Genomic DNA, 12178 nt, shown 5'->3' with positions numbered 1-12178 from the left:
AGGACAGCGGCACTCCAGGACCGACGCTGCCTACCCCTGTACTAGACTGTGGCAGACAAATAAAACAATCAGTAGATGTTATAAAAACTTTAGAAATAAATATTTTGTTTATATCCAATTCATTTAACATAAGCCTTTCAATGGAAGTTTGTTCGAGTTTCACTGTTTTTCTAGTATCTTCTGCTGCTTCAGCATAAGTGCTGTGTTTTTAAGACGTTTTAAAGTGGGTTGACTTTGAAAGACCCCTGCACTATGTTTTGCCCTGTCCAGTGTGAACGACTCCTGACTCATTCTGTGCCACTTGGTTTGGTGAAGTGCATTGCCTGTGGTAGCGACCAGGGCTTTGTAGATTTTAAGTGGTACTTCAAGCTTGAACTGCTCAGATGGGGATTGTGCACAATAAATAGCACTAAAAATTACATTATCTGAAGGTGAGCATTGTGCACACTATACAATTAATTTATCAGTCAAACAACTGACAGATTAATTGAGTATCAGGCAGTTCCATCTGTTTTTTTTTTTCCCAAAACTGAAATTTTCCAATCCTTTGACCCACTATTAAAGGGTTAGTTCACCCAAAAATGAAAATTGTGTCATTAATTACTCATACCCTCATGTAGTTCCAAACCCGTAAGACCTTCATTCACTTCAGAATACAAATTAAGATATATCTGATTAAATCCGAGAGCTCTCAGACCCTCCATAGACAGCAATACAACTAAAATGTTCCCAGGTCCAGAAACGTTGCAAAGGCAATCGGTAAAATTGTCCATGTGACATCAGTGGTTCAACCGTAATTTTATGAAGCTACGAGAATACTTTTTGTTCGCAAAGAAGACAAAAAATAAAGGCTTTATTCAACAATTCTTCTCCTCCTCATCCCGTCTGCAGAGGTGAGCCGCCATTGTGGAAAGAGGATCGTGACACATGCGTCTGCTTCGGGTCCATGTAAACAACGCATGAACGTCATTTACATGAACCGGAAGCAGACGCATGCGTTGATCGTGATACGCTTTCCACAATGCAAGGGCTGTTAATATAATATATTTTAAGATGTGTCAGTAATGAGGACAGGACACAGTCTGCCATGACTCAGTGACAAAGCTTAAGTCATTTAGTATATGAATATTTGAGTTGGCCATAATTTCCAAGTCTGGGAAGTGGTATATAATGTATATTGGAGGCGCTGCAGCAGCTTCTGTCTGCTCAAATTTTTTTGTTAACAACTATTTATTGAATTTTATTCTTTGGAACAGTAGTACAAAACAAAAATCAGCTGTACAAATTTAGAACCCACCCCAACCCATCCCCTTGGTAGACTTAAAAAATAAATAAATAAAATAAATAATAATAATAAAAATATATTAATTAATATTAATAGATAAACAATAAAACAATTAGATAACAATAAAATAATTTTTTACAAAGATTTTAGAAAAGAAGACACAACATTAAAAGCTGAATGCCATGAATGAACAGTTTTCACGTTAGATCCATGTATACGAGAAGTAGAGAGTTCCGTCGAAATAATGTCCAACAAATATACCGTCCAGGTTCGTCTGTCCATTGTGTGAGGAGGATTCCAACGGTTGACGAGCAATTTTTTTGCTGCTGTGAGAGCAGCTAACAGTAAAGATCTTTGTTGGACGGACAAGGTGAAGTCCCAAAAGTCATTCATGAAAAAATGGCACGGAGTCTAACATATCTCAGTACCCAACAAATGTGATAGGTCCAGTGAGAGCTGAGTCCAAAAAGGTGAGAGAGAGGGGCACTCCCCCCAAAAAAAATGCAAAAACGTGCCTAAAACTCCTTGGGAACAGAGATTACACTTTGATAATAGTGATAAAAATTAATAATAATAATTTGACAGATTCATATAAAAACGTTTCATTGGGCCGATCTAATACGCAAATACATAAAAAAGGAGGTGTCTGGCAGATTATATTGAGTTTTAAGATTCTGGAAGGATTTTAAACCACTATCATCATAGAGATCTCCCAGAGTGTTTACTTTACTTTGAGTCCATTTCAGACAATGAAATGGAGCACTGCCTGACAAAAGGTTATTATTGGGGAAAATAGGTGAATGCCTATGCCATTTTGTAGCTAGTTGTGAACGTCTTTCAACATCCCTCCATGTGGAGAGGAGGTGGGTTACAATGGGATCAAACCGAGATTTCCACTGCCTAAGCGTAACTCCCGAAAAAACAAGATGCATCAATTTATACGGATAAACAATAGATTCCTCAATTGCTCTCGAAGACACAGAAGCGTCAAGATCAAACCAAATTGCTAAAGGGTGGAGGGAAAAGGCTTGAGCATACAGTCTAAAATTAGGGAAAGAAAGACCTCCATGTAATCTACATCGTTGTAAGGTAGTCAGTTTAATAAGAGGATGTTTCCCATCCCATATATACCGTGAAACACATGCATCTAGTTTGTTCCAGTAGCCAACTGGTGGAGCGAGAGGAATCATGGAAGAAAATAAATTGATACGTGGGAGAACTTTCATTTTATTCACCGATATACGGGCCTGAAAAGAAGTAGGAAGACGAGACCAATTTTCCAAATCTGAGGATTTTTTGGCTAGAATACCATTATAGTTTTTTGAGACGATTTCCTACAGGGAAGGAAAAACATCTATCCCCAAGTACTTAAAGTTTTGAACCAATAGAATAGATATAGAAAGGGACCTGGAATCAATTTTAGAATTGAGGGGAAGTCAACATGACTTACTCCAATTAATTTTAAACTCTGAGAAAGATCCAAAATGGTCAAATAAATCAGCACATGAGGAATAGAATGACGGCTTCTCCAAAAACAATAAGATATCATCAGCAAACAAAGAAATATGATGATGAGTATTCCGTATATTTATGGGAGAAATAATTTCAGATTGTCGGACCGCTTGAGCTAAGGGTTCCAAGGATAGGGCAAATAACAGAGGAGACGGCGGGTAACCCTGACGAGAATGGGTTAGAACGAACAGCACCTGTGAGAACAGTGGCTGCTGGATTGACATACAGAACTTTTATCATATTTATGAAACTCAATCCTAGACCCAGATGCTGTAGAACCACCCATAAATAGTTCCATTCTAGCTGGTCAAAAGCTTTCATCGCATCTAGAGATAATACTGCGCGAGGAGAGGACAAACTATTCTTTGAATTAATATGATATAACCTGTGTGAGATATCCAAAGCTGAGCGAGATTTAATGAATCCTGTTTGGTCATGATGAACTAGCCTATTCATAAATTTCTCTAGACGAGATAGTACATTAGTATTATAATTTAACATCAGTCCCTATCAAATAAAGTGGCCAGTAACTAGAACAGGAAGTCGGATCTTTATCTTTTATTAACAAGAGAGAAATAACAGGTATATTAATAGATGGGTGAAATGAGCCTTGACTAACTGAAAAATGTATCATATATAACATGAGGGGGCCTAAATCCGACCAAAAAGTAGTATACAATTTGATTGGAATGTCATCTATGACTGGGGATTTATCTATGCCCCTTGTTCATAGATTGAAAAAAAAAAAAGCATTTATAGTCAGGATTAAAAAAATAAAATGCATTCAGTTGCTCTTTAAACCATTTCAGATTCTGGTGTGAATTTTTTTTTTTTTTTTTTTTTTTTCTACTATTTAACCAACACTTTAGCCTCAGATTCTGGTGTGAATTTATTATTATTATTATTATTGTATTTATTTAGCCAGCATTTTAGCCTCCGGGTTCATTAGTGTGCTTAATGTTTCAACTTCAGTGATCAGAAAATATCTAAAAATGTTTTGTAGTGCACATGGTGTCCTTTGGTCTTTGACTCAATTTGCATTTGATATCTCTTTTCTGGGCAACTGATCTTATTGGCTTTTATCAGTCTGTTCTGTGATTGGCTGCAGCCACAGACGTGTGATCCCTGGAGATATATACCGCCAGAGGACATTTTGTTTTGAAAGAAGTGTCTGTGTGAATGTTTCAAGTATGCTGCTTGTTATATTATAAATATCAATTAATCAAGCACACTGCCCATATGTATATTCCATAATTAGGGATTTTCCTGTAGAAAGCTTGAAGCTACCACCTTCATGTTTGAATTCACAATCAGCACAGCACCTGTTACTACAATAAATTAACTATTGGTTATTAAAAAAAACAAAAACTCTTTTGTAATACAAGTCTATTTAATGCTATACTGTAATTCTGTTCTAAAATCTCTTATGTTCACCAAGGCTTCAGTTGTTTGATCAAAACTATAATATTGTGAAATATTATTACAATATTACAAATTTAAAATACTTGTTTTCTATTTGAATGCATTTGAAAATGTACTTTATTCCTGGGATTGTAAAGATGATTTTTAGCAGCCATTACTCCAGTATTCAATGTCACATGATCCTTCAGAAATCATTCTAATATGTTTATTTGATGCTCAAGCAACATTCCCTATTATTATCAATGTTGTGCTGTGTTTGTGCTGCTTAATATTTTTGTGGAAACCATGATTCGTATATGTTTTCTTTTAAGGATTCTTTGATGAATAGGAAGTTTAAAAGAACAGCATTTGTTTGTAACATTTGTAAATGTCTTTACTGTCACATTTGATAAATTTACTGTAATCTTAAAAACTTTGGTTACTCACTTTAGTATAGGGACCAATTCTCACTATTAAATAGTTGCTTATTAGCATGCCTATTATTAACATATTGGCTGTTTATTAGTATTTATAAAGCCCATATTCTGTATGACCATTTTCTACATCCCTAATCCTACCTAACCTTAACAACTACCTTACTAACTATTAATAATCAGCAAATTAGGAGTTTATTAAAGCAAAAGTCGTAGTTAATGGTTTGTTTTTGAACAGTAGTGTATATTTTATATTACTAAGTATATTTTTTCAGCAGATATTTGCATGTATGATTAATTAGATGAATTAATCTAATTAATTATTGGATTCAGTTAAAACCAAATCTTTTATTCACATAAGTAACAGCACAGTGTATGATTTATAAAGCATTTTCATTAAACGATTCATTTTACCGGTCGCTGGTATGCCTGCCACCTCCACACTGAAGTTCATTTTAGTTTAATCAGGAGTTAAAGCCAAGACTTTAAATTTACCCATGAATCTCTGCATCAGTTTAAAAGAATTCCAGGCCACAGATTGTCTGGAGTAGTACAGCTGATGCCAGTGAGGCTTTTGGGACTTCATATCATCACACACCATTGCACCATACAGCTGAGATGTGCTTATCTTTAACTCTCTCTCTCTCTCTTCGTCTTTCTCTCTAAAATGTTTCTATTACAGTCGTGAATGTGAGTGGAATGCTCAGATCCCTCATTACCTTAAATTAGCACTTCAGTGTTTGCACACTAGCCCGGTCTGCATTGTCGACAAAGTGTATGTGCAATTCTCCCTCCCTCAGTGAGTGCGTGTGCGCTGTAGGTGGTTAGTAACTGCCATCAAAAGCATTTGATCTCTAGATATTAAAAAATAAAGCTATTTCTGGAGTCATAAAGACAGTTTTAAAGGGAATTTAACAAGGTTTTCTGTTAGGATTATCTCCAAAGGCATTACAGCCTGGAGAAACACTCTGCATCAGTGCAGCACCCACTGATGTAATTTTGCATGTTTACTGGGCCTCCCCTTGAGGAAACTGCAACAACTCACTCTCACTCTCAATCTATCAAAACACTCACGGGCACAAGCTCATATACTTTCACAACGCGTTCTGCATATACCTACACACACACACACCTCCATATGTCAGGTGTCTCAGGGTGCGTATCGTTGACCTGATTTCGATGCGGTCTTACGCTGGAATGATGTCACTGGCAGCTGTGAAGTACTCGGTCACATGTCCAGAGTGTGAGTTCCCTGGCGACGCTGCTTGCCTTGTTAACTCAGACACTCGGAGCGTCTCTGAGAACAGTCCAAATGTCAGCGGATCAATGAGCGGGTGACGTGATCGGTCCTTCTCTGCTTTAGGTTTCTCTTCATCTAATAAATAGGGCTGTTATATCCAATGACTTCATTTACTGAAGGCTGAGTGGATCCTTCTGACAAGCCTCCTGTGGCCTGTCATCTCAGGTCTCTGTGGCCTCATGGTTTACTTTGATTGGCTGTATTACTCAGGATGTTTGAGTCCTGATTGGATGTTTAATTCATTTTATGTATTCATGCATAAATAAATTCATGAAGTGTTAGCAAACAATTGTATTATATTACATTTATATTTAATGGATAATGTACATCCAGCTGGTTGTTATCGCAGAATAAAACCCAACAGGCTTAGCAGCAGCCCGATGCTAATTGCCACAAAACTAAATAATTAGACACAAAATATTGATTTGAGTTAAACTGTGTGTACACAAAGCTTCGGTGAAGATAGCAGTTGCTAGCAAGTGGCAAGTTCAAACTAGACTGACATTGAGTGATGGTTCAGTCACACAACTAAATACACTGCATTTCACCACATGAATAATTATGGCAATAAAATATATTTATTTAAGATGAAACTGCTTTAAGTTTTTACCAGTTCCATTTGTATGACATGAGAGAGCGAGTCGCATTACCAGGAAGACATAATTCAATATTTATACAAAAGTCCATTCATTTTATTTATTCCTGCATAAATTAATTCATGTAGTGTTAAATCTAGCAAACAAATATTGTTTCTTATGGTATGATATGATATTACATTACATTACAGTGAGGTTCAAAAGTATGAGACCATGTTTTATTTATTTTATTTTATTCATTCATATTATTTTTTCATGCATAAATTCATTTTTGAAGTGTTAAATCTAGCAAACAAATATTGTTTGCTATTCTGTTCTATTCTATTCTATTATAAGGTATAAAGAAAGGTTTTTGCTTCATTAGATGCAATTAAAATTTGCAATGAAAATATTTGTATATAAAATAATATTTTTCACCTCATGGAATATTGACACTGATTTTTATTCTTATTTATTTTCCGTGATGCAGAAGAATTACGTGCACATATGTTTTCATTAATTCAGTCTAATGTGCCTTTCTCTCTCTTGTTCAGATGGAGGATGTGATTGCCAGGATGCAGGATGAAAAAAACGGCATACCTATCCGTACAGTGAAGAGTTTCCTATCCAAGATTCCCAGCGTCTTCTCTGGTAATTCCCCTACATCTGTTTTATATACACTGCTGGCACTGAGAAAGCAGGATTCAGCAGGAGCCAGTGCCCCACAGCAAGCCTGAAGACCAGCACAATGAAAACTCGGCCAGAACTCTGTAGTGCAGCGCCTGTACCAGAGCCCGTTGTCTACTGATCTCTATCAAAGGTCTCTGGCCTGCATTGCTCTGGTGGAGAAGCACAATGAATTCTGGGTATAAAGATCAGGGCTTGAATTGGTTGTTCAGGAGATTTGACTCATTATAGTTATTCTAACAGCCGGAAACAGCCATTATAATCGTAGCTAATGGAATAGTCTGGCTTAATTTCAAGCTAATGTTTATGGACATCATCAGTGGCATGCTGTCATTTGCCACAAACCATAATTTAACAGTTAATTTTCACAAAGAAGGGATGAGTTGAAATGATTGTTTGTGGTATTCTATCTGTGGTCCATAACCAATAATATTAATTTAACATCTTTTAAAAGAAAACTACAGAAAGGAAGGAAATGACTGGATCCATTATTCATTTAAATAGAATAATTAGAATGTTTCTTTTTTAATGGATAATGATTGCACTATTTACATATCAGAAGAGTGCAAATGTTATACTCCAGTATATGCCATAATCCATTTTAGAAGGGCAGGATTAGGAATGAAAAAGCAAGAGAGAAATTCTCAGAAGAATATTCTTCCGTTCCTCTGACTGCGGTGCCCCGGAGGATTCATTAAAAGGCTAGCTTCAAGCTCTAACACCCCAGTCTCTGCCTCTCTATGCTTTAAAAAGTCTCTCAAGCTCTTGGCTTCTGCTGTCTCTGGGGACACGCCTCTCACTGCTGATTGGCTGTGGCAATAGTGGCTCTGTGCATATTTTGGGAATACTGGATTTGATTGGTCGGTAAGGGGTATCTCAGAAATATTTTTCTCAGAAGAACCTGTTCACAGTTTATTAATTTATCAGTGACCAGGTTGAAAATGAAATACTGAATGCAAAACTTTGAAATTAAATGAAACACCCATTTTATTCACTGTAAAATGGTTAGTAATACTTATAGGAATAGCTCACCCAAAAATGATTTTTTTTCTGAAAATATACTCACCCTCAGCGCATCCAAGATGTAGATGAATTTGTTTTCTCATCAGAACAAATTTGGAGTAATTTTGCACCATTCAGAACATTACTCGCTCACCAATGGATCCTCTGCAGTGAATGGGTGCCATGAGAATGAGAATCCAAATAGCTGATAAAAACTTCACAATAATCCACAAGTAATCCACATGACTCCAATCCATCAATTAACAATGATCAATTACTTGTAGATTATTGTGAAGTATTTATCAGCTGTTTGGACTCTCATTCTGACGGCATTCACTGCAGAGCATCTATTGTTGAGCAAGTGATGCTCTAAATAGTGCTAAATTACTCCTGTTCAGGTGAAGGAACAAACTCATCTACTTCTTGGATGGCTTTAGGGTGAGCAAATTTTCAGCTAATGTTTATTTTTGAGTGAAGTATTCATTGAAAGGTGAAGATTTTCAATCTACCAGTGGTGTACTTATACTTATCTCTGAATATTAAGATATAATAATTACAGCTATATAATAATCACACTTCACTTTTAAAACAGTGGTCCAACATAATGTTTTGCCCTTTTACAGAGACATTTGTAATAATTTATATAGAGATACGTACCTTAATGTAGGTATTCATTTATTGTAAGTGGATGTGCAGGAACTAGTTCATGGTGTTGACTTCTTGGTTGCTTCAATAGTCAGACAGAAAGAGGACAAATAGGGGTTTAGGGGCGCAGGGGTGAAGATTATACCATTCTGCTAATCCACGAAATACTGCAGCAGAGCTCTGCTGGACTCAGATCCTCTTTGGAGCATTCAGAACTGCTGTATTGCCTTTAAATTTATACAGTTCTGCTGCTTAGCAAGAGAGAGAGAGAGAGAGACAAGGATTAGTCTGAGAAAATGTAGAAAGCAAAACGAACGAAAAAACTGTAATTATAGGAAGTGGTGGATGAAAAGAATAGATGCAGTAGGGATGAAGAATAAAAGATAAAGTTCAGCTGAACAGATAATGTCAAAATTAAAATATTGAATGGACAATATCTTAGACAATACACAAATACTCTTTATCATTATTATCTGTGGTGTGGTTTAACTCATTTTTCCACTGATTATGAATTTATGGTAGAGATCACAAATAACGGTTTTCCTCAAATTCTAATGGCAAGTGAATTGAAAGCATTTCTTACCACCCATGAAACAGTATTTTGCTGATTTTTAATAAAAAAATAAAATAAATGAATGAATAAATAAATAAATAAATAAGTAAACTAAAAAATATCTTATTAAATCACATTTCAGGTTTTTCTTAGTATACCCTGCTATTGAGACTTGATTTGAATTTTTTTGAGCATCCCATTTGTCATTTATCTCTTTAAAAAGAGACACATAATCTCCTTAAACTTTGAACAGTAACCTTCTTTTCTTCATTTCCAGGTTCAGACATTGTGCAGTGGCTGCTGAAGAATCTATTTATCGAGGATCAAGGTGATGCAGCCTTTTCTTTTCTTTTCTTTAACTGACAGTGCTGCAGCTGTGATGTGCATAGATTAAAAATCTGCTCTTATTTTGATTAATTCAAATGCACTCTTTTTATAAAAGTCAAAATCATAGCTTCAGCTGACAGGATAATATAATCAGGATTTGCATATTCATAATTATAAATTGGCAAACAGCTAATGTCAGCATCTCCTGTTACTCCTTTAATTGAAGAAGAGGAGAGGAGGAGGACATTTTACAGTAACACACAGGAGATAGTCGTTGAAAGAGAAGATTATGTTTCCCAAAGGCTTGTTCTAACTGCTGGTTCACTTTCGTACATCTGCATCTTCAGCAACAAGAATGGAGAAACTCCTTTGAAACTGTAGCTTGCCAAGCAATGCACTACTACATTGAAAAACAATTGGTGTAGAATACAAATAATGACAAGTAACACTGAATTAAACATGAATAAATGTTGACATTAATTTAGTGCAAAATTTGTATTTTAGTGTACATTAGTAAGCTACTAAAAAAGAACACATGCTACAATTTACTAAAATTATGTATTTTTTTTAATGAAAATATATTTGTTCTTTGTTGCAGCTAATTGCAGCTTATGTTTTATTTACTCAAAAAGCCAAATTGTACTGTATAGTCTGAGGTATTGTGAAGATGGAGTAGGTTTTGGGGAAGAAGCAAAGAAGATAAAGTGATTTGTTTCTGAGTATGGAGTATATCCCTCTACCTTAGATTCCCTCTGACAGATTTGACAGGTGTGTGTGAGTAAGAGTGTGATAGGGAGCTCTTCTCAGACAGGAAAAGAACCAGCAGATAAGTGCACTGAACCTCTCAGTATACTCAATAGACTGTGTTTGAAACAAAGGAGAGATAAAATGTAAGAACTTTAAAAAAGTTTCTCTCTGTTCAGTTCTTTGCTGCACTGCTGATTAGTGGGATTTACCTTGTGAACATGCCTGGTGGGAAGCTCTCATCAAAACAACAACAGCTGCAAAAGCATACTGCACCCTTGAAAGCAAAAGGATATTAATTTGTAATCAGCACAGACACATGCTCTAATGTGCACACTCACAGTAAACACTGTATTGTAAAACTTTAATAGATAATAATTTATTGATGCTTAACTCCCTCTGCTATGGGTTCTTGCAGAGGAATGTGTGATGTTGGTTCAGTATGTTGCAGTAGAACGTTTTTTCCATGCATCCTCTGCTAGATAGAGTAGATATTCCTCTGGTCATACAGTCTATCTTGTAATATAATTAAAATTTCTTAAAGGATAGATTATTAGATTAGAATGGGAAAAAATAAACTTCCTATAGATTCTTAATTCACCTTTCCACACCTTAAAAAGGTGTTAAATCAGAGCAGAAAATCTTGAATTCATAAAGTCATGGCATTAAATGTTGCATGCATTGCACAAAACACATACGAAAATTTCAGACTCAGTGTGCAAGAAGCATTTAGGCTTTTTTTTTTTTTTAAATAGAACTCATTGTGTGCTCCCTATATTCACGTTTAAATAACATATTGTTATATTATGTTGCCTTCAGTATATTTCTTATATGTTCTCTGGTCATAAAAAAGGTCATAAAAAGCCTTACATTTACCTACACAAAAACCTGCAGAAAAAAAGAACTATAAGAATATATACCCAGATGCCAGATAAAATGCCAGATTCCAGAATCACAGTCGATGTTTCTGATATTCTGCTAAACCCCTTGTTTTGTACATTCAATTTTAGAGCAGAAAAAATAATCAAAATCTTGGCATAAAGAGTTGGGTTGTCACGTCATACTTGGGCCCCTAATAACACTATTAATTGTTTCTCTAGTGGAAGCTCTTCATTTGGGCACACTGATGACGGCTCATGGCTACTTCTTCCCCATCTCCGACCATGTGCTCACTCTTAAAGACGATGGCACATTCTACAGATTTCAGGTCAGTTGTTTTGCTGATTTGAGAAGCAAAATAGAGAGTGAACATTTGGAAACACTTTAAAATGCAGCATCCATGCTAAATATATTGCATTTTATTAAAGTTAATTATATAGCAGCCTAATAACATGTAATACTGTAGCTAGCTCAGATACTGAGCACTCCATCAAATAATTACACATTAAGTTCATGTTGTTAATTAGAATTAATCAGTACTTTATAATGTAAATATATAATAATCACTGTAATCAATGTAAAATGTGACTAAATCTTCATAAAAAACAACTGTAAGTGTCTTATTTATTTTGTAAATAAACCGAGCTTTAAAAGTATATGTGCTTGGAAAAGCTGAGTTCATATTACTCTTACTCATAGTACTCTTTCATCTGTCAGACTCCGTATTTTTGGCCCTCAAACTGCTGGGAGCCCGAGAACACTGACTACGGTGAGTTTTGTGCAGGATCTGTTATCTGTATCTTACTGAGACCGGTCTATATGAACATGTATTTA

At 35.6% G+C, this 12178-nt stretch overlaps 1 protein-coding gene across 1 annotated transcript in view; it reads left to right on the top strand.

The window, feature by feature from the left end:
• LOC306886557 (regulator of G-protein signaling 7-like) overlaps positions 1-12178 on the top strand; it is a 50541-nt gene that overhangs the window by 24111 nt on the left and 14252 nt on the right. Inside the window, exons 2-5 of the mRNA XM_079443746.1 lie at positions 7062-7158; positions 9672-9722; positions 11566-11672; positions 12062-12113. Coding sequence (XP_079299872.1) covers positions 7062-7158; positions 9672-9722; positions 11566-11672; positions 12062-12113 — 307 coding nt within the window. The remainder of the gene's footprint in view (positions 1-7061; positions 7159-9671; positions 9723-11565; positions 11673-12061; positions 12114-12178) is intronic.

Source organism: Barbus barbus (genome assembly GCF_936440315.1).
Source record: "Barbus barbus genome assembly, chromosome: 20".
In the NCBI taxonomy this organism is placed as follows: Eukaryota; Metazoa; Chordata; class Actinopteri; order Cypriniformes; family Cyprinidae; genus Barbus; species Barbus barbus.
Note: the sequence above shows the minus strand (reverse complement) of the source record. Positions and strands in the feature narration are given on the sequence as shown.